The sequence below is a fragment of the Pseudonaja textilis genome, chromosome 3 (genome assembly GCF_049901715.1).
Source record: "Pseudonaja textilis isolate UNSWEBS1 chromosome 3, rPseTex1.2, whole genome shotgun sequence".
NCBI lineage: Eukaryota > Metazoa > Chordata > Lepidosauria > Squamata > Elapidae > Pseudonaja > Pseudonaja textilis.
Window position 1 is genome coordinate 178,312,738 of NC_141992.1, and position 23,996 is coordinate 178,336,733.

The window sequence follows — 23,996 nt, forward strand, 5'->3', positions numbered from 1 at the left end:
GCAGCTGGGCTGATTTTTCTTTTGAGGAAGATGACGTTCTACTTCTCACCCAAGAAGCTTCATCAAGGTTGTCACAAGTGATGAAGGTTCTTGGATGAGAAACTAAACATCATCATCTTCTTTCTCAAAGAAAAAAACCAACCAATTGCCTTTTGAAAAAAACGCATTTGAGATTCAGTGGTCTTGCACTTAAACACAATGTTATCTTAGGTAATGACAGATTTACAAAGTAACAAGGGCTCATTTGGAAAATGAACTGATATTCTTGAGAAGTCACAGCAGAGGTGAGGAAGAAAGTCTATTCACAAAATATCAAATTGCCATAATGCTACCTCCCATCTAAACTTCTCTGACTGCAGTGATGCCCTCTATTGCCTCCCTCAACTGAAATTACTTAATGTAATACTTTTATAATATGTGTGGCCCATGACTGTCCTCTGGTTATTTTACAATGGCCAAAATGCAAGCACGTTTAATTAATAAATAAAATTACAGGTAGCTCTTGGCTTACGACCAAAAGTGAAACCAAAATTTCTTACTAAGCAAAGTGGTGGTGAAGTGAGACATGCCCAATTTTACAATTTTTTTTTTGGGTGGTGGTGGTGGTGGTGTCATGTTTGTCAACCAAATCACTGTAGTTGTTAAAATGAATCACCTGGTGGTTAAATGAATGTGGCTTCCCCCATTGACTTTGTTTCTTCAAGACACTGCAACCATCGTAAATACATGCCAGTTGCCAAGCACTACAGATTTTGATCAAGAGACTATGTGATGGTCATAAGGGTGAGGACTGGTTGTAAGTCACTTTTTTCAATGCCCCTGTAACCAGGGGTGGGATCCAATTGATGTAACTACCGGTTTGGTGGTTATGTGTCGTGAGCGCATGCGCAATTAACAAACTGCTGAGCTGCCCGGATAGCTGAGCAGAGCTGCATGCGGGTGTGCAGTGTTTGAAAAAGCAAGCAGCTGAGGTTGAAAAAGCAGGAAATAAAGGACAGGTAAGAAAGAGCCCAGGCAGGTGGGTGGGCCAAAACAGCAGCAGACACAAAACCAGTTCAGTGTCTGTTCTTCAGAGCTACCGGTTCTACAGAGCTGGACAGAACCGGTAGAATCCCACCCCTGCCTGTAACTTTGAATCGCTAAACAAATAGTTGTTAAGTTGAGGACTACCTATATAGTATCATTACAGACATGGCCAACAATTTGAATTTCGTTTTCTACGGGTAATCACAACTTAATATCTATTAAATCATACCAACTTTTGCTGTATCAGCTCAGGATGGCCTATTATCTACCAGATAAAGATAGAGAAGTCTCTAACTATTTTGTTGTGATGGTAGGAAGGCCTTTCTCTTCATTTTTGGAAGAGTGGCTTTTCTTTGCCAACTGTAAATAAATTAAATGCAATGGAAGGCATATACATTGAATACATAAATAAATAATAAATTTGGGTTTTTTTTTTTGCAACAAACAGGGTTACCTCTTTGGAATCAGTTCAAAAGTTCAAAACATTTCCCAAATGATCAGTTTCTTACAGACCTGCTTAACACAGCCATTTATGTAATATATAATAATAATATATATTACATAAGATATAATCTGTAATAATGTAATAAAAGTATGGTAATCCATACTACGTCTCTCTCTCTCTCTCTCTTTTTCTCACTGGACTATAATTGCCATCAAAGCATTTATGATAAGTTACCTCCATGTCTGCAAACAAATCTTTTCCCTCTTTCTTCACTTTGCTGGGCTATTAAGGTCATCCAAAAGATTGCAGCTAGTTTGGACAACCTTATCTTTGACTGAAAAGTACTTTGCTCTTTCTGAAAAAAATTGTCAATTGCTTTGCAGGAAATATTTCTATTCTTTCCAATTTCTTCAGTACACATAAATGATCTGCATGTTTCCCTTTTAATAACTATACATTATGCATAGAAAAATAGATTCCTTATGCTACTCTACATAAGCATATTAATAATTTATTTCCTACCTGTTTATAAATAACTCAAGGAGGTGAACATACCTAATACTCCTTCTTCCTCCTATTTTCCCCACAGCAACCACCCTGTGAAATGCACTGGGTTGAAAGAATGACTGCCCCAAGGTTACCCAACTAGCTTTCATGCTTAAATTGGGATTAGAATTTCTGACTTCTTGCATGGTGTCAACCACGAGACCCTTGTGGACTCTCTTGTGGAGAAGTTTACAGTTAAGCACATGGATAATGATTCTGAACCACAGCTACTCTGAACATAGCATGGTAGAAGTAGTTGAAGGGTCTATCCATAGAGATGTTGTTTCCTAAAGTGTCCCTCTGCTATAAGGCTATAAAAGAGTCAACACACAATTTCAAACACATATACTGCATGATCAAGACAAGACTAATTAGTTCTTCAAAGGCCCATTTGAAATCTTATAAAACTATGGTATGTGGCAGGAGCCCTGCCCTCCAAGCATACCATAAAATTATACTCAGCTTCTGCTAATTGCTCTGTTTTAAGACAAACACAGCAGATTTGAAGAAGCTATGAAGTCCTGAGACTAAGTGGGTTAGAATTATAGGTCATGTGACTGCACAGATAAACATTCAAAGACCCAGGAAATACAGTTCATTATCTCTCTTCTTTGCTTAAGTGTAGAATGTTGTCTAAACATGTTGGAGCTTGTTAAAGGAGACCCTCTAATACTGCTTTGGAAATTTTTTAATCACCTCTGTGAATAACACACACTGATAAGTTGTAAAATGTAGTCCTGGCAAAATGATACCATAAAATTCAAGTAAAAGGCAGAAATTTAATAAGACATCAGGGAACAAAGCAATATTTCCATTGGTGTTAAGGAGTTGGTAAAATATAGGAAGGTCATAATTCAGATGGAAAGTAAAGTCCAACCTTGGAAGGAAGTAAATCTTTAGATTTAAGAACTTTTTAATGAGCAGAGTTATCCAGCTCAACTAGCCAAAGTTACAATAAAAATTGCATTTCCATTGGGGAGAGATTTGGGGTGGCAGCCACAAACTCAAAGGATTTCAACATTAAAATAGAGCAAGAAAGAAGTTCCAGGCCAGACATGGTAGAGATACTGGAGGTAGAGAGGCATGCGAAGTCTTTCATGAAATGTTTTATTAGCAAGTTAGGAAAAAAGCCTAGCTACAGAAGAAGAAAAAAAGAGGCCTGTAAGGTATGTTTTTACTTAAAGAAAGAGGCAAGTTAATGAAAGAGAATAGTCTAAATGAGATGGATTTGATATTACAATATCAGATTAATCTGAGTTCTTTACTGGTCTGTTGGAGGATGAAGAACCATTGGCTTACATCTTTTCACATAAAATTGGATGGAAAATTATTTTTCCAGATCTAAAATATGTGATTGCATCTAAAGTTTCAATCTTATGCACGCTTGCTTAGTATGAATCTGCTTTAAAAAAAAAGGACTTCCATGTATAGGATTACGCTGAATAACTTAATTGTTTACAATGCAGAATAAAACAAATGTTTTATTCTTAGAAAGTCATGATCTATTCAAGCCAATAATTTCATTTTCTTGAAATCACTGAAAATGAAATGTTTTAATTCTAGGCTTTTGCCTTTTGCAATAGGTTTGTATATTTCTAAGTTATTTTACCTTAATTCTATGTTTAAAGAAAAATGGCCTGATATTTAGCTTCAAAGATTAAATAAAGTTGAAACTCAGCAGCCAATTTTGCAATTAGAAGTCTTGAATTTGATTCCAGAATCCACTCTCCACCCCCAAATATGTGGCATACTGAGTACTCTATGTGAGGGTCGCCAACCCCCAGGCCACAGCCCACTACTGGATTGCGGTCTCTTTGGAACCGGGCCATGCAAGCAGTGGGTGAGCCTCTGTGCATGCACAAACCTCCCCTCATGTGAGTGGCAACCACTTGCGGTCGCATGCAAAGCTGCCCTCACGAGTGGTAGCTGTTGCACTCACGTTTGAAGCTCCCTATACATAAGCAGCAGGTGCCCACCTCCACTTTTCACACCAATGGTGTTTGCTCACATGGGCCCACCTGCCACTCTCAGGAACTATCCCCACTACAACACTCACCGGGCTGCCAAGCTAGAAAGGTTTGGGACCATTGCTCTATGTCCTGTTCGTATTTAAAGACTGGAGTAGAAACTTTCGCTATTTTAGACCATGGAATTAATTAAACTGATATCTTTGTTTTTTTGAACCCTATCCGTGTACTTTTGGGAAAAGTGAAATCCGTATTTTCTCAATTTACTGAGAAAATATATCATTCAATCATTTGATAACATCCAATTTTTCAGCTTAGTCAAAAAGGATCACACTTTCTAGCTTAATTTTATATATAAACCTTTCTACTTGTGTTTTCTTAAAGCAGAAAACAAATAGATATTTTGGTTTTTCTTTAAAAAGTATCTCAATACAGGACAAGTTTTTTTAATGTGATATATCTTAAAACATGAGGGGTTTTTTGAAAGCATAACAAGAATTCCACAAGTCTTTAAACATGCTTTAAAATGACATTCAGCAATGTATGTAAAATTTAATAAATAGGACACAATCATACACAAATACATTTTCATAATAAATCATTAAGCCTACTTAGACTGCCCAAATATAAATATAACAGCAATTCACAACCTTTATCTTCTCAAAAGATTCATTTCTTGGTATCATCAAGAAGTAACAACCACCAGCTGGCCATTAAACTGGAAACTGAATTTTTTTCTATTGCTGATATATTTTGCATTAACAATGGGATCTAATAAAACAAAAATCTAGAACATTTTGTTGTTTTAAAGTGAGAACTGATACTACATGAACTAGTTTTTTAAATACAGTGAATAAATAGGAAGTTAGTAAAGCAAATTCAATTGTATCAACAAACCAAAGAAAGTTAGAATGCAAAAACAGAGCTATGGAAGTATATATTCATTGTTGCATTAGAGACTAATATTTAAAGTTATAGTGCATCTGCACTAATTCTTTAGAGACCTTAACATAGGTTTAGTGCAAATCCCTTTAGACTGAACAAATTTAAACTCTATTAGGGAAAGATCCATTGCGGTTTTTTTCTAAAGTTATGTGTACCCATTTCATCTTCTTAAAAAACACATTATATACAAGAATCAAATGCATATTTATCTGCTTTAAGTATCTATCTACAAAGATAGATGAAAAATTTCTTTGAATTTTTACACCTTATTTGGTTGTACCATTCTAGACCAACGTATTGAAGTTAATGTTATAAAAGCTACAAAACATTTTTTGCCATCAGTTTCTGCCATTAGAACGTTTACAAGAAAAAGAACAAACAAATACACAAAGTGTAGTGTACTGGAGAAAATCCATCATCTGAAGAAGAAAAAAACTTGACAAGAGTAATTTGACAATATAAAGCACAAGAGGAAAAAGAATAAGAATACTTTCAGCAATAATTAGCATTTAGTATACTGTATTAAATTATATTGGCAATTTACACTGGATTTGATTTTAATGTGAAATAAATATTACGAACGAAACAATCTGACAAATGGGAGTGAATGGTAGGCAGCCAAAAGTGTGGTTGAGCAGCCATGTTCCTACTGTAAATTACACAATGTTAAAACTATCTGAAACCAAGGACCGCTTCCTAGGTAGCGCTATTCTTTCTTTCTTCCAGAAAGCATGGGTAAGGAACTGGTGATAGATGCATGCCTTTACAACACTGAAAATGCACACATACAGGTATGCCAGAAACTTGCATGCTGCAAAATTCCACCAAGTTCACCCGTTGGTGATATGTTTTATAAATTACAGAGACAACCTACTCTCCGTCAACTCCTTGCGCAGGCTTTAAGGAGTCTAGTAGAAAAAGCAGTACTAGGAAAAGCTCTCAAGAAAAGGACCCTTAAAGGGTAATAGTAACAACAGCAACAACAAAACAACCACCCTAGCAACAAACATACATTATGCATGAAGACCAGTAACAATCTTTCTTTGTTGCAACAGATTCATTCAGTCATGCACAATCAAATTTGGAAGTCACGTGAGTTGCCCTGGATTCTTTTTTGAAACAAAAATCTATTTTTCCCCCTTAAGGATGAAGTACAAAAACCAATCACCCTATTGCTCCAACTTGCAGACATTTCCACTCATTCAATTAATACTTAGCAGAGTAACAAAGCCTCATCATCACTAGTTTCATTTTTCAACATAGCTTCTAAGCATGAGTCAGGTATCTGAGCAGTGTGTACTATTCCACAGTGCTCACAGGGGCCATCTCGATTGGAGGGCTGTGCTCCATTAGGTGTTGCACTATACAGCTGTCTAAGCCCTTGTCCTTGATCTGAAGTGAGATCGAGCAGAGGTTGTGAACAATCATTCACATCAAAGTCTGATGCTACATCAGAAACTGGAATTAGCATTTCAACATCGTCATCTTCATCTCTTCCTCCACCTCCTCCATTATCAAGCTGTCTCAAAGGGCTCTGGTTCTGATTAACTGGACTTGATCTTCCTAAGGTGAAGCGTACCCAACGTAACCCTTGAGTCATTCGACTTAATGCACTAGAAAACTGATGGCGTCCTGGACTAGAACTCGGAGGTTCCATGCTTGCTGGTTCTCTTCCACTGTCTGTACTACTGCTAGTATTCTGGGTTGAGGAAGTTCCACAGAAAACAGTTGCTTCCACAGCGGTTGCAGGAGGGACCTTTTGAGGCAATGTAGCAGCAACACCACCAACGGCACCTGTTGTGTCTCTTCGTTCATTTTCTGTATCTGTATCATCAGATTCCACTGAAAAGAGGCTTCGATGTGAACTATTTCTTTCTGTTTCTCTGTTACTGTTCTGGCTGGTAAGATCATCTCCATCCGATGACACCAATGACATGGATGCAGAATGACGGGATCTTGCAAAATTAAAGATTCGGTTCCAAATATTGCTTGACCGGCCAGCAGTTGGAAATCTAATAGATGTAAATCCAAGCTGAGATCTCACTGCCAGTCTCAAATTTTCTAAGACTGAGGCCTGAAAAACAAACATAGGTTAAACCTAGTGCTATAACAAGGTAAACATGAATGTAATATTGGTTTCATTTTATTTTTTCTGCAAATCACTTTCCATAACATGGAACTAATAACTGACTGAATCTGAGCAGGAGAGAGATGAGGCAGTCAAGAAACCTGCTTTTGCTAAAAATGTCTTAAAAGTAAAAGTATTAAAATCATTCTGAAGCTTGAACTTCTACTTCATCTAAGTGTAGTCTTTCAAAAGTACATACCCTCAAATAATTCCCTCAACACTGTTCAACTATTTACAAAGTCTGCACTACTATTACTATTAATCTTCTCATCACTCCTTATCATCCATCCCCTCCCACTTGTGACTGTATGACTGTAACTTTATCGCTTGTATCCTTATGATTTATATTGACTCTTTCCTAGTATGATTTGATTGCTTATTGTACCCTATTACTATTATTAAGTGTTGTACCTTATGATTCTTGACAAATGTATCTTTTCTTTTATGTACACTGAGAGCATTTGCACCAAGACAAATTCCTTGTGTGTCCAATCACACTTGGCCAATAAAGAATTCTATTCTATTTGTTACTAGGCAAACAGTCTAGAGTGGACTTCATGCGGCATTAATTTTACTTTCATAAGCAGTTTGAAACCCAATCCAGATTGTTTCCTGAATTGCTACATATTATCTACTTGAAGAAACAAAGGATGAGTATGAGTGAGGCATGGCCAAATAATCCAGTGGAACCCTTAGAGCCCCACTGTGGACTTTGAAGGAGAATTTTAGATGAGGCCTCCAAGATATAAAATAGAACTCATAAGAGCCTTGAGACAGCCCCACCAGTATTCCAAGATTCTGGGCAATCTTCAAAGTCAGAGTACAGAAGCACTAAACGTGCTAAAAAGAAGAAAGATGATACATGGATTTGTCTCAGGCTTAATTATAATTTCAGTTCTTTATTTCATCATACACACTGTCTTGGTAGTGGGTTTAATGGTGCAGTTGTTATTATTTTCCACATTTAGACATTACTGACATGGTGTCACTGACATGGTATCTGATATTTAAAGAACTACTTAGAAATTTCTATCAAATTAGGACATGGTAAAATTTTTTCTCATGGAATACTTTGTCATGCTTTGCCAACAATGCACAGTAACATCTGTCCAACTGCATTATTACAGTGATAATATAAATATTATGCATATAAAAATCTGTATGATTTTTCTCTAAACACTACAGAATTTATACTGAGACTAGTAATCAGAGAAAATAAGTTATTTCAACATGCTTTGAGGACTTCTGTAAGTTTTTTTTTTTAAAAAAAACAGGAAACATTTCAATGGAAATTGAAAGACAATAAACAAGCAGTCATGAAATGCAAGTAATCAAAAATCAACTATCTCCATATAATGAGTAGAACTATTACACATTTATGTGGTGTATGTAGGAGACTTATTCACAAGGTAGTATCCAGATACAGTTTGCGAATCTGAAATATTTTTCAGATTTATTTCAGAAACGTTTCAAGCACCCATGAAATGTAATTACTTCACTTATTAAACTGAAGTAGCCTGAGTTTGTATCTCTGAAAAAATCCTAATCTGATAGCAATTAGATTTAGCAAAAATATTCCCAATCTAATTGCCTTATTTTGAAGAGAGGGAAAGACAGGATAAAAGAGATGCTGGGTTGGATCTAAAGGATGTGTCAAAAATTATATATTTGGCAAATTATATATCTTCCTCTCTTTGACTGTTCTGAAATATGAAATGTAAATAAATATAATTTTGAGCCTAGAGAACCCTGTTGTGGTAAGGAGATGAACTAAACAAAGCAGTGCATGATTTTTCAGAGCATCTATAGTTACCATAGAAGTTCTTACCTGATTTGGCGAACAAACTGGGAAATCTTCGACGGGTGGAATTAGACCTTGTGCAATCAACTGTCCATAAGAAGGTGGGGCTTCTCTTCTCAATAACTCAGCCTCAACCCTTGACAGCTGTGTTTCAAATGACCTGCCCAAAAATACAGACATGCTATAGAGTCCAACTCACTTGTTTCAATATATATATAACAGCAACAACATTTTGTGTTATACACTTTGTGCTACTCTTAGATGGCAACTGCCAAGGACTGAGATCTGTCCTCTTTTCATCAAAGACATATTTGTATATTGATGGTGCAAAAATAATTGAGAGCAATAATAATTTCATCAAAGAACTAACTTGTGTAAGCAGATCAATACCAATTTCTTATTTTTTCATGTATTTCAAGCAGTCAACTTTTAAAAAACTTTTTCTTTGACAAATAACATGTAGAATTCTTAAGTGACAAAAGCTGATACTCTACAGGTAAGCCTTGACTTTCAACCACAATTAAGCCCAACATTTCTGTCTTAAAGCAAGACAGCTTTAAGTTTTATCTCATTTTGTGACTTTTCTAGCTACAGTTGTTAAGTGAATCACTGCAGTCCTTAACTTAGTAACACGGATTGTTAAGTGAGACTGGCTTCCCCATGACTTTATTTGTCAGGCCACGAAAAGATGACCTATGATCTCCTATGATCATGTCAGGCCACAAAAGATGACCTATGATCTGCAACAATCATAAATATGAACCAGTTGCCAAGAATCCGAATTTTGATCACATGGCTAAGGGGATGCTGCAACGGTCATGTGTGAAAAACAGTCATAAGTCACTTTTTCAGTGCCATTGTAACCTTGAATGGTCATTAAATGAATGTCTGCCAGGTCAAGTACTATCTGTATAATATTTTCAGACAAAGGAAAACAAACCAGTGGTTTAAGCTTACAGGTTGCTTACCTTCGTTCAAACATTCTTAATGAATACAGTTTACAAGTACATCCCAATGCGATGACAAGAAGCAACCCACAGATAAGGCTTCCAATGACAGCAGCTGTGATTACTCTGGTGGGTACAATCACTGGACAGTTCTCTTCATCACTACCATCCCCACAGTCATCTTGGGAATCACACACCCAGCTTTCAAACACACAACGATTATTTTTGCAGTGGAAGTTCCCTAGCTGGCAAAAGAAGCAATTCTTTTCATCAGAACCATTGGGACAATGATTTTGGTAGTTGCAGCGATCAGAGCGTGGGTAACAGACACCATTCCGGGAGCAGGGGAATTCTTCCTTCTGACACATGGTGCAGTTGGTTTCATCCCTTCCATTTGGACAATGCCAGTAGCCATCGCAATGCTGCTGCTCGGTGTAACATCCCCAGTTCCCACCACAGGGAATTTCCCATGGCAGACAAAAACCATCTACTTGATAGGTAGCATTAAATCCTCTTGCAGCATTTACTTTGTCAGCACAAAAATGCACTCTGATTTGACCAGAAGATGAAACAACTGTAAGAGGTGCATGAGAGTCAAAGGCAGTTAAAACACGCAAGAGCTTGTGTGGATTTTCTTCTAGTCCGTCGTATATTTTGACATAATCCCCATAACCAGTACCATCAAGTTTAAAGTCAGTGAAACGCAAAATAACTTTGCGGTGATCTCCTGTATCTATCAGCCAAGTGCAATTGCTCCCTGGTGGATAAAAGTCTGGATAATTAGGAGAATTAAAAGTACCATAAAAATATTTTAGTAACTGCCCACAGCTTGGCATGCCACAGTCTATTTCATCTCCTAAGTCAAGACAGTCAAGGTTTCCGTCACATCTTGAAGACTCTGGAATGCAAGTATAAACATTGAAACGTGAGAGACACTGGAACTGATTGTATGCACATGGCGGAAAGGGAGCAGCAGTTGGAGCACTAGCCTTGGGACAGATCTCTTCATCAGAATTATCTCCACATTCATCCATGTCATTACACTTCCAAGATTCTGGAACACATTTCCCATTAGCACAGTGGAACTGGTTACAGTCGCAACGCATTTCGCTGGATTTCCCTGAAACAGATATATTTAAGAAACATTTCATTATTTAACCACTTTCTACCATTACTACTTTCTAATTCTATATTAGCCCCATCTACCTGTGAGGTAAACTGTAGAAAAAGGAACTGGAGTATAAAGACCTGGTTTTCTTTCAGCTTACTCATATTTCTGTGGATATCTGAGGTTTGGAAGCCCAAAAATAACTAGGTTCCCCTAAACTCTTGCATGCATGATGTAACAAAACCAAGAATCAGAATCCTTTTCATGACTCGTGGCCACATGGAGGTATGTTGACTGGAGAATTCTGGGAGTTGAAGTCCACAAGTCTTAAAGTTGCCAAGTCTACATGAAGAGTACAATTGCACTTTACTGAGTGTAAACTTTATAGAACAGAATCTAGCAAGTATGCATGTTGGGCTTTCTGTGTCTCAAATACTCTACTCTTGTCCTATACTGCTTAATGTATGCTTTAGCACTTGCTGCTTCCTAACAGCTTCTCCAAAGCAATTCTAAGGCTCCTTACACATTGAGAGGAGATCTCAAAATGAAAAATCACTTTTGTGTCTAAATACTTTATTCCTGTTCATATGTGAGCAGTCCTGTAATTTAATTTTGACATAATTAAGAGCTGGTTTGGTGTAATAGTTAAGGAATCGGACTAGAAACTTGGAAATGGTGAGTTTTAGTCCTGTCTTAGACAAAAGGCAACCTGGAACTTCTTGGATCAGTTTCTCTCTCTCTCAGCCCTAGAAAGGAGGCAGTTGCAAATCATTTCTTAAATCTTGCCATTAAATTGCAAGGACTAGTTGAGACAGCCACCAAGAGTAAAAATTGATATAAAAGAACAAGAAATAAAATGTTGATCCATAGTTAATAAACATTTCACTAATTGATAAATAAATAGTTGGATTGTATTCTATCAACATGACCAATTTGATAGTGTTGGCTATTGATATATAACATAAGTTCAGTTACTTTATTTTGTGTGTCACTTTGTCTGTTTCAGAAAAGCAGTAAGTATTTTTCAGAGAATATTTTCACATTATTGCCAAGATTAAGTCCTCCTCCTAAGCTGTAGATCAACTATTAACATATTTAAGTTAATAAAAAATGCATAACAATCCTAAAATGTTTCTAAAAATTAAAAAAAATAATTACCTGTTAGCAGTTTTTTCACTTTAAACACTAGAAAAATTATAGGTTTCTATCATAAAGAAGATTTATGTACAGACTAAAGCCGATTATAATGCAATTCATTGGGTTTGGGCTTAGCCATTCATGTTAACTGAGCCATTTTTGTTTGTAAATCACAATTTATGAATTCATATGTTGTGTGACTTGATAAATTCTAGTTACACAAAATCATGTCCTAGTGACTTGTTTGAATCTAGTCATTATACATTCTACATGAAACTACACTGAGCCCACATTCTAAACAAATGTGTAATATTGACCATACAATTTTTAAATTTAAACATACCCGCAAAATAAGTCAGTCTGAAGCCCTTTCGTGATATAATATCATCTGAATGAAATCTGATCCAAACATGGTCTTGTGAAGAAATATATGGAGATGGAACTGAGGAACCACATACTCTGTAATTTTCCATATTTTTGTAGGCCCCTATTGTTAAGGAATCTGAACTGCATCGCCTTGATCCCTGAACATCAAAATCTTGAAAACTATGGGAAAAAAAGAATTTTCTTTTGTTAATAATTACCATCACTCTTTAATAAAAGGCAATTTCATACATATGTTTGATGCATTTTGATATACAGCGTTTAACAAGGCTTAAAGAAATATTTATAACATTATCACAATATTCTGTATTTTATTATCACAATAGTCTGTATTTTATTAAACAAATTTATATAGCTGACAACTCACATATAGGTGGCTTACAAAATTTAATGATTTATATATATTCTATTCAATAAGTTAATACATTTATCTTATTAATTTTTTGCCTAATATTTTGAAGGAAAAGGGAAAACCTTTGAAAGCCCTATCAGTTTTAAACTAAACAACTGCATGCTATAAATACCTAAAAACTATCTGCATCTATGAGCTTTTTCTGTCATGAAAATATGGGTTATTCCACTTCTCTGGTTTAATTGAAAACAGAGCTCATGAGGGAAATTAACTTGTCAAAAAAAGCAGGATATATCAGTCAGACTATTCCTTTCTCTCTTTTAGCTATTCTAAGCAAGTAATCTGTATCTATATCAGAGACTGGTTAGTCTACTATTAAAAGTCATAGCAAATTTTATATTTCTTTTTGTGCAAAAGGTAGATGAATTGGAAACATTTTTCGATTTTGTTTCACTTTGGAAGTTTTCAAAACTTGTCACATCCCTTCTCAGCAAGTTAAAAATGTATACAATGTTATAGTAAATAAGCACATCCAAGAATGGAAAAACATCTTCGGTATAATTAAGGCTTTTTTTGCCTATTGAATGTAGTTTGTTCAAAAGATTTTGCTACTTTGAATGAACAGACCCCCTTGCCACAAAGAAACTGCTTCCCCCCAAAAATTATGATGGGACATGGAGAAAAACCAAAAGAAGTACATGGTTAGTGACCAGTTTTGCTTGACCTTTTTCAAAAAGTTGAATTTGTAAATATTTTCTTCCTGACTTATTAAACTCTACAACAGAACCCAATATATGAAATTATGGGAAATGTTATTGGTCTTCATTTTTATTTTAGGATTCAACAGTCTGTCTTAATAATCTACCTGAAAGTCTAGTTAGTATAAGGATGCTTTCTTTTTTAATGATTATTAATTGCATTTATCTTCAGATTTATTAGTATCTCTTGATTGATACCAATAAATCTGAAGATAAATGCAATTAATCAAAAAATCTGTAAAGCTCTTAATTTTCAATAGACTTTTAACTTTAATTTACACTTTTCACATTATATCCCTAAAATATAAATGAGTTACCTTATTGTAATAATTTCTCCTGGATTTGCCTGGATATACCAGCTACAATTCAATCTAGCAGGATATTCAAGAGGCCAGCCTGGGCTTGTGATTATCCCACTTGGACCTTTAATTTGTTCTGGAATATCTCCACAACCTGGAAAAATATGTAGAGTTGATGTTAATAGTCATAAAGTATTATTGCATTCTGTTACTTAAGTGAAAGAACATTTGGAGCTTCCCTCAATAATGGTCCTTCTAGTAGAACCATCTTACCACTTGAAGCCAAACACATTATCTCCAAATCTGTTATGCAGAATTGTAGGCTGTATGGAGAGTGATTGCACACCAAAAATAACATTCCTATCCCCTACCAGTCACTTTCCACTATTATCACAATTGAATAAAACTATAATAAATAAAATCAAATAAAACTGAATAAATATTTTGATGGTCATTTTTGATTTTCACAGAAATAAAATTATTTTTAAATCATTAAAATTTGAATGAAATGTCAGTATAACATTATAGTAATTTTAAAAGACATATATATGTAATTATTTATTTAAACAAAACATAAAGGTAAAAATGATAAAAGAAAATAACAATAAATTATTATAGTATATCATGGAGTATAGTCTTGTGAGTATATAAATGCATATACATATTTTAGTTAATTTCAGTAAAGAAGTATCTTTTATTATAATAATCCATATAATCTATATAGGAAATTGTTTGTAAATCACAAATAGGTTCAGATTTTCAATCCAGTATGTAAACTAACCATAGGACATTAACATACATTTTAATTTAGTATTATTTTCATTGTATCTCCAACAACATGAAGTACTCATAGTTTTGCCATATAAGTGTAAAGAAGTATCTTTTATTATAATAATCCATATAATCTATATAGGAAATTGTTTGTAAATCACAAATAGGTTCAGATTTTCAATCCAGTATGTAAACTAACCATAGGACATTAACATACATTTTAATTTAGTATTATTTTCATTGTATCTCCAACAACATGAAGTACTCATAGTTTTGCCATATAAGTGTAATAGAATCCAAATAAAAATGAAATCTTATTTTTTGATGTTGAACAAGCTAAGATACCCGTTGTGACAAAAATGGGGATATCAAATTTTATGTTCCATTCAGTCATTAAACATTTTACATCAAATTGATTAATCAATAGAAGTACTTATAATGACTAATCATGGATTTTAAATATCTTATAATTACATCTACTAATTTAGGTATCATTTAAATGATTGCTTCTAATAACTTAAATGCCTCTAAAGCTAAAAATGTCACTTGTCCAGATCAAAATGTCAAGATATTGTTACAAGGCAGCAACAGCTAAATGATATTTGTCTTTTAAATGACAGTACAATACATAACTATTGCAAATATTTTCCAAAAGTTTATACAAACTCACATATACAAGTGAGGTAAAAATAGTGAAATGCATTTATTATTTCATTCATTTATTCTAAAGAAAATAAGACAAAAGTATTAGACCTATATGATAAAAGAACAAAAAGAAAAATAAAATGGAGTGAAAATTAATCTTGTCAGTAAAATAAATATAAATGTAGCAACTCCCTATTACATATGAACAATGTAAAACTAAACATTATATTATGGAAAATACAGTATACACAAATGTAGTATGGTAAAGGTAACAGGCTGTAGGCAACATACCTCTAGCAAAAATGTTTTATTATAAAGCTGAAATGAGCACTTCATTTAAAGTAAAGAAGTTTATGCTCATTATATATTATAATTACTGGAATTTTTAAAAATGCAAACCTTAAAATTTAGTATTCAGATTTTTCACAAATATACAGCAATGATTTCAGGGTTTTTTGTGTGTGTTTAACTACCCATTAGGTGGTGCTCTTATACCACCATTTTGGAAGAACTTTTATATTTATTTACATATATTTAATCTTTCTTGGAAGTCATGATATGAGCTAGAACAGATCATCTCATCTCCATATAAAGGTCAACAATCCTCAAGACAAACTACTTCCCTTCCAAAGAATTTTGAAATCATAATTTAAAAACTGCAGCTATATCATTATTAGTTGTTTTTTAAAAAGGCAATGAATTCCTTCAAAAACAGAAGTTTTCCAAATGTCATTACCCCAACAGACCCTTTGTAATAAAAAAAAAACTGGAAAAAACTCTAAATATGTTATGACGTCATTATTTATTTTGTTTTTATCTTTTAACTGGTAAGTTAACCCTCATTTTATAAAATCTCTAATTCTCATTCAAACTACTTTCTTATGAATCCCAATATTGGACAGAATATCAGAAATAACTTTTGGTAGGAAAATCCGTCTGCCTGTTGAGGGCAACAGATGGAATGTGGTTGAACTTGTTAGCTTTAGGACTGGATTCCTATAGGAAATACCACACGTAGGCTTTGAGAAAACATCCTGCGAGAAGCTAATGGCAAATTGCAAGTCCATGAAATCACTAAGAACCTAAAACAATGGAATCTTTAAAGCCATCACTATGTTTTTTTTCTAGCACCCAAGTCCATCTAGGGTAGCAAAGATCAGACATCTAAGTCTGCAGCTGTTAATTCAACTTAGCCAGGAATTTTGCCACTAAAATTTCACTGTCTGCCTTTTAAGAGTAGGCATCGACTGATGATGCCATGGAGATAGAAAAGAGGATGCTGACTCACTTCTGCCCATTTCCTTAGTGGGACAAACTGCTTTTTACAGCAAGCCCTGTCAAGTGCAATAAATATTATTATGCACTGCACAAACTAAATTCTCATGAGATGGGTGACTATATAAATTTGATAAACAAACAAAACATGGAACTGAGGATCTTGGGAGGGAATTTTAGGAGGAACAAAACAAGGCAGGAAGAATTTGAAGTACAAATGGATTCTGGGCTGGGATGTAGTCTGATAGGATTCTTACTCTGTACAGACAAATCAGACAGGCACCCTTTCAAATTTGCTAGAAATTCCCTGGGGGGGGGGGGGGTTGTTAACTCACAATCCCAAAATTACAATACAGGATTTGAAAGCAATAAAACTAATGAAGGGGACAATTGATTTTCGTACTATCAAATACTGTGATTCATTTGCAGTTCTTTAATGTACACTGTTTTGCCCTCCTCATGCTTCTGTTAGAAAGAAAAACACCAAGGAAAAATATATTCCCGACTTTCTACTATGAATGATTGTTCTTTATTCATTTTGAATAATATTTGCAAAATACTTGTAAGATTGCCTTTCTACCTTTATTAAAATTAAAGCCCCAAATATTTAAATACTTAGGGTATATAGTGATTCCAGTATTCCTAATTCCTGATTTCTATGGGATTTCAGATGGTTTACACTAAATGCCTTTAGTGTATGTTCACTCAATTATTATAGCTTGTGAAGTAAGTCAGTATTATTATTTCCATATTATATATGGGGGGTGGGGTTGGTGGCACAATGCTCATGCCAGAAGCTAATACCAGCTATAACAATTAAAATGTAAGATTACCAGGAAAAAATGTAAAAGCCCCCCAAAATTAGAATAGATACTATTAAATTCTGTAGAATCATGCTGATTTCTAGTCATACAATATTCCTGGCAATTTGAATGTAGTTCAGTGAGTGCACACCGGATACGTTGAATTAATATATATTTGTTTTAAACTGGACGTTTGGTTTGGAAGAACTTTAATTCCACAACTTAAAAGAATTGTCAACCTATTTGACAGTCAGCTTCTCCCCAAAGCACCTGAAGGCAGGACAAGAAGCAATGGTTGGAAACTAATCAAGGAGGGAAGCAACTTAGAACTAAAAAGAAATTTCCTGATGGTTAGAACCAGGGGTGGGCTGCTGGAGGTTCGCAGGGGCTCAGGAGAGCCCCTAGCTAAGATTCTGTGCAGTTTGGAGAACCCTCCAAATCACACTCCTGGCTGGCCCCACCCACCCCTCCCCTCCCTAGAGTCCCCATGCGGCCCGTTTTGAATGCAGGTAAGTGCAAGGTGTGCACGGAGGCTCGGGGAGGGCAAAAAATGGACCTTCCGGAAATTCAGGAAGGCCAGAAATGGACCCATCTCTGGCTTCCAAAGAGCCTCCGAAGCCTGGGGAGGCAATTTTTGCCCTCCTGAGGCTCAAGAGCCTCCGGAGCCCAGGGAGGGCAAAAATGCCCCCCCCCATGGTGCTGGAGGCTGACTAGGCCACGCCCACCATGGCCACACCCACCCAGCAACTGGGCAGAGAACCCTTTGCCAAAATTTTTGAAGCCCGCTCTTGGTTAGAACAATTAATCAGTGGAACAACTTGCTTCCAGAAGTTGTGAATGCTCCAACACTGGAAGTTTTTAAGAAGAGATTGGACAACCATTTGTCTAAAATGATATAGGGCTTCAGGCCTGAGCAGGGGATTGGACTAGAAGAGCTCCAAGGTCCCTTTTAACTCTGTCATTCTGTTTTGAAGAGATTTGGCTGAATGAACAAACAAATTTGGGTCAGTTGTAGATACTGAGAGTGATTTTGAAGCAAAGAAAGCTAAGCTTTTATGTGTTTAAAAGATGATATAATTTTTTCTAAGTTTGCTTAGAAAAAAGCAAGGTCAAAGTATAGAAATAGCTCCAGATAGCTCCAAATAGCTCCTCTCTAGCTTTTAATCAGGGAATTTTATTAGGCATTTTTAATTCCAATTGCAGATACGCAAGAAACACAAAAGATCTTTTGTTTTGAGAACAAAATAGCCTGACTTTAAATCTTTTTGTTAGAACTTTCTGAGTACAAACTGAGTACTTTTGGTTTTGTCAGAACGAGAACACTTGAACCATTTTTATGGTTCAAGTGTTCCATGTCCTGACAAAACCAAAAGTAAATAGTTCAATAGTCGAGGCCATAGGAAGCAGTGAGAACTTGGACAAGGCCATAGCTTCCTTCTTCTGCACCTTAATTGCTATGTACTATCTAGTTTGTCTAAAATCAGCAGAATTTTATTGTTTGCTATATGAGTGGTGTGCCATGCCACATTATTCTCTGTTTACAAATGTAAAAGAGGTTTTAAAATATAGCTCCTTGAAATTCAATCACTCATCTTACAGTGTTCCATTTTTCTAGGTGAATCTTAACCACCCACAACATTGTTCAATTATCTTACTAAGAAAATTATTTGCATACATTTATATATTTAATTTCTTATAGTCGCTGGAAGTCAGGCTATAGTCAGAACATATACATTTGATGATGATGATGATGATGATGATGATGATGATGATTAATCGCACAGTCAGCCAGATGTTCAGACTGGGTTTGGCATTTCTGTCTACCTACTGAGTCCTTACCAAGGACCTGTGATAGGCAAATCTGGATGATTGATGTTGTTGTAGATATCGCCACAGGATGGAAGCTGTTTCAAGTAAAGCTGCCTTCTGCAATTGACTGATGGCAAACTTGTCAATGCCTATGGTGTTCAAGTGGTGTTCCAGTTGTTTTGGGACTGCACCCAAGGCATCTTTTACTATTGGTACTACCCTTGCTTGCCTTTGCCATAGTCGTTCTATTTCTATGTCTTTGTATTTTGTTATCTTTTCCAGTTCTTTCTCTTCTATTCTGCTGCCTCCAGGCACTGCCACATCCACTATTCAGACTTGTGTTTCTTATCGACAACTGTTAAACACAGCGTGTTATGTGGTAGGTGCCTGTCTGTTTGGATGCTGAAATCCCATAATAGTAGTAGTAGTAGTAGTAGTAGTAGTAGTAGTAGTAGTAGTAATTATTCACAAAATTTCAATGTAGAAAGTTTGTGATTAAAGGACAAATCATTCATCAATCCTTTTCCAGCCCTCTCCACTCTGTTTCCTCTTGAAGATTTATGTTACATCTTTCTGTTGATGTCTGGGGAACCATGTCCTTCCAGAATTGTTTTTGCTTTATCCTCAATATTTATGCTTAAGACCCAAATTGTTGGGGGCAATATCCTGACTCCTGACAATCTGTTTAGAGAGGACTGTAAAAGCACTGTGAAGCGGTATGTAAGTCTAAGTGCTATTGCTATTGCTACAACTTAAGGTTATTTTTTTTAAAGTGTGTCATTATTTCATTTCATATATACAAGAGCGTTTGTTTTTGTACCTTTGAGTCAGTTTTTCATTTCTGGAGACTCCTGGGACAAGTTTTTGCAGGTTTTCTTGGCAAGGTATTTCAGAAATAAGTTTGCCAATGTCTGCTTCCTAGAGTTGACAGCATGTAACTGGACCAAGACCACCTAGCAGGCTTTGTTCCAAAGGCAGGATTAGAATTTGTGTCTACTGGTTTCTAGCCTGGCACCTTATCCACTACATCAAATCCACTGACTCTCTTAAGTTAGAATTTAGGTGAATTGATTCACTATGCGAGACTAGACTTAATTCAAATTCTATTCATATCAACCTTAATGCTTGTACATTAATAACAAAGCTGGAGCTGCAGATGTCCACACTATTTATCTATCAGCTAGAAAAGCAAGAAAGGTCAATGAAAAAAAAAATCTGACTTCAGATTTTTTTTGAAAGCGTGTCCTGACTGGCTTTAAAGTAAATTACTGCAATGATTGCTTTCACCCTGCTTATACTTTGTGTTTTATGTTCAGTCCTTCTTGCTTGTCTCCATTTGAGGCAACTAAAGTAACAAGTGCAATGAAGATGGCTTTTCTATAGCCATAGCCTAGCCCTGGCACAGTCTCCCACTTGAAGACCATTAAAGCCAATCATTATAGATTTTCAAAAAATCTTTGGAAAGCCTTCTATTTTTTTCCTTTTTCTTTGCTGTGTTTTGTTGGGCAATGCATATTTCAATTAATTGTTTAATTATGAATGTGAATGTTTATTACTGCTTAATATACTTTATTAATTTTGCTCATTAGGGTGCAAAAAAAAAACCTGGTTGGCTTTTGCTATTTTAAATACACACACACACACACACTCACACACACGCCCAGAACAATACTACCAAGCATCAGGAATTCTTTGTATTTTTTTTCCTTTTGGCTACAAAGGAGTAGAACAAACCTTAAGGACCTCACTCTATTATTCTGTAGAGTAGATAGTAGTGCAGTCAAATGAAAGCATCCTCAGATGTTGCACCATGTTTTAAGATGTGTAATACACACTTTAAAAACTCAAAACATTTAATTGCATAAAACTTTGATATAAGAAATCAAATTAGTTAACTTTTCTTTTTAATGTTTCTATGAAATATAATTAAACAGAGAGGAATAATCTGTTCGTGACCATAGTAGTGGTATCAAATTTATCTTATGAAAAAAAAAATTCCATGTTCCAGTTGCTTCATTCCTTATTACATGCTGCAAAAGGCAGTAATAATTTTTATAGCCAAATATCTTTTCATAAGATACCAGGTGGCTTTCAATATTTACTATTTAAGTCATGCATGAAATTTAAACATTACAAAAAAGAGAGACTTACCAGTTGAGCTTCCTGAAATATGAACATTTTCAGAACGTTCTGCAAGAGCACTGTTTCCTAAAATTAAACATAATGAATAAACTAATTTTCAAGATAAAATTTGTTAAAAAAAAATTCAGATACAGTATTACAGAAAAGAACAAAAAAATGAACTACTTTAATATTCTAATTTAATACTACGTTAACATTTAATTTTCAAATACTGCAGATCTTAGGTCTCTTGTGCTGTATTTTTAAAAGAAAAGGAAACGATGGGTGGGAATAAAATGATGATATAATTAAAGAACCAAAGGAATCCATGTTACACAATGAATAAGTTATGCAAAGAACTAAAAAGGTACTAAGAGCTTGGTTAGCTTGCAACAGACAAGGGATTTGAACTATTTAGTTTAGTTTAGTCTTCCAGTGCTCTTTCACTCTTTTTATACTTCTCTTCCTGCTTTTAAGGGAAAAATATAATGAGACATGTAAGGATAATAAAAGGAAAAATCTCAATGGCTGAAGTTCTTTCAGATTTTTTCTTATACGGAGCCAGCATATGAACCCTGATCAAGCAGATCCTGATTGCTTTTGAAATAAGCTAGCATCTGCCAAGTTAAAAATGTTGCCAGGTACTTTAACAGCATAATCTTTATGATATTGATGTACACACTGTCTCTCAGTTCCATTTATTAGATGGGCAGCTACACATATCACACTGCTATAGCTGTCAACAAGTGGAGTGGTTTGTTTCAGTGACCAAAATCATAAATCATGTCACTACTGATAGTCAGGCAGCATATAAGTTTAATGAGTAAGTAAATAATATTTACTACATAAGAACCGTAAGAATATGGATTCCCACCCAAACAGAATTTAAGGCAGTATGTTCTATTGCATAATGCACTGTGTTTCTTCCCAGGGCCATGGATTCTAAATATTTCCCCCCTTTGTCTATGGAGATTCTTAATTCTCCAGGTCATGGTTGTCTGAAAGGTACATTTTTTTTCTCAAAAGGCAAATAAACTTTCTTGGTTTTTCTTTTCTTTGAAAATGTTTCACTTCTCATACAAGAAGCGTCTTCAGTTTTTCAGGAAGAATCTCTGGCAAACTGGACTTCAACATTGGTCCTTCTGCCCAACATTACTGCACAGTACATTATGTAAATCTTTTTTTAAAAAAAATTATAATCTAAAAAAAAGGAGACACAAAGAAAGCACTTCTTAGTAAAACAGATGAAATATAATATAATATAATACCCTTCTAAAACTCTTGAGAACTTTTAGTCTTCTAAACCCCCCCACCAAATGCTTTAGAGACTTACAACCTCTCCAGGGCAGAATTATTTGGGGTGGGGGGGAGGAGGGAAGGGTACAAGATGAATGATGAAAGAACGGAGTTGGATTAAAGCTGTCCTCATTTCATGACTACACGGTGAAAGATTTGGGGCAGCTGTTGGCAGATGTAGTGGTTGCTCAACTCAAAGTAGTAAGCTGGGAAAATCAGATATAAGGGGGAAAAACAGGACAATTTGGTAAAAAACCTGGTTCAAATCTACATTTACATTTTATTTGATTTGTCAATCACTTACAAGATACAGGTATTAGAATAAATATAGCTTTGAATACATGAGATAGATACTTATAAGAAAAATAAAAAACAATAGGACACGGACGATAGGCACAATTGGTGTGCTTATGCACGCCCCCTAAATGTAATTCTCAGTTAACTTTCAAAATTTTTCATGAGAAAATCTAAGAGCAAAAACATTACAGTGTTAATTGCTCATAAATAAACCATGATGAACAGAAATTATAACAAAATGGCAGCTTTTTATATAAGTGATATAAAGGGAGAAATTTTGAGCCAGCAATGAGCAATAACATTTGGAAGGATAATGTAGAATTGACGCAATTACTCAAAATGATCACAAACATCGGAAGAGATGCTAGAAAGAAAACAAATAATCCTCACCAAGTCCATTACAGAGAATATTGTATTATCTTTGGCTTACATAAACATGGTCTCATGAACAGGACGTACCGCACAATACTGTACTGAAAGTTATTCAGTATCACTGAACAGAAGCTTTAAAAATACTGCAAAAGTATTACCAAAGAAATAAAATTTGTTTACCATTGGTTGACTCCAAACCTGCAGAAAACTAGCTATCCTTCTTAGCATTAGCTCCTTGACTCAGTGAACATTTAAAACTGAACATTTTAAATTGTAATGCCTTTTTTAAAGTTGTCAACAGTTGCACAATGCAATTCACAAGCGGCATTAAGAATTACCCTGAGAAATGTACAATGTAAGCAAATTCAACTTAAAGGTAATAAAATGTAACCTCTTTCATGTATTTATTAGCATAACTGATACAATGTTTTTTGTTGCAGAGAGTAGTTTGAAAAAGACAGCTACTTCAGAAATATTTAGCTACCTAACCGAATCACAGACCTAGATGGAAAAGACTGTACAGTATTATGAGGGCTTCCCTAAAATATATTTCTTCTCCAAAAAAACACTTAAATTTTCCATAAATACCTATAACTTAAAGCTAATGCGGGGTGGATTAGGGGAAAGAGCTTCCTTTTTAAATTTGCCAATGAACTCTAGCTGCTGTGCAATTATAGGTAGTCCTCGGCTTACAGCAGTTCAATTAGTGACCTTTCAAAGTTACATTGGCACTGAAAAATGTGACTTATGATCATTTTTCACAG

At 35.1% G+C, this 23,996-nt stretch overlaps 1 protein-coding gene across 2 annotated transcripts in view; it reads right to left on the reverse strand.

The window, feature by feature from the left end:
- Positions 1-4,493: 4,493 nt before the first annotated feature.
- LRP12 (LDL receptor related protein 12) overlaps positions 4,494-23,996 on the reverse strand; it is a 34,281-nt gene continuing 14,778 nt past the window's right edge. The window contains exons 2-7 of one of the 2 annotated variants that reach the window (XM_026703555.2): positions 21,298-21,354; positions 13,862-13,997; positions 12,394-12,596; positions 9,827-10,925; positions 8,886-9,018; positions 4,494-7,003 (exon numbers count right to left, since the gene is read on the reverse strand). In XM_026703555.2, coding sequence (XP_026559340.1) covers positions 6,143-7,003; positions 8,886-9,018; positions 9,827-10,925; positions 12,394-12,596; positions 13,862-13,997; positions 21,298-21,354 — 2,489 coding nt within the window. In that variant the 3' untranslated portion in view covers positions 4,494-6,142. The remainder of the gene's footprint in view (positions 7,004-8,885; positions 9,019-9,826; positions 10,926-12,393; positions 12,597-13,861; positions 13,998-21,297; positions 21,355-23,996) is intronic. The other variant, XM_087931612.1, reaches the window with a different exon arrangement.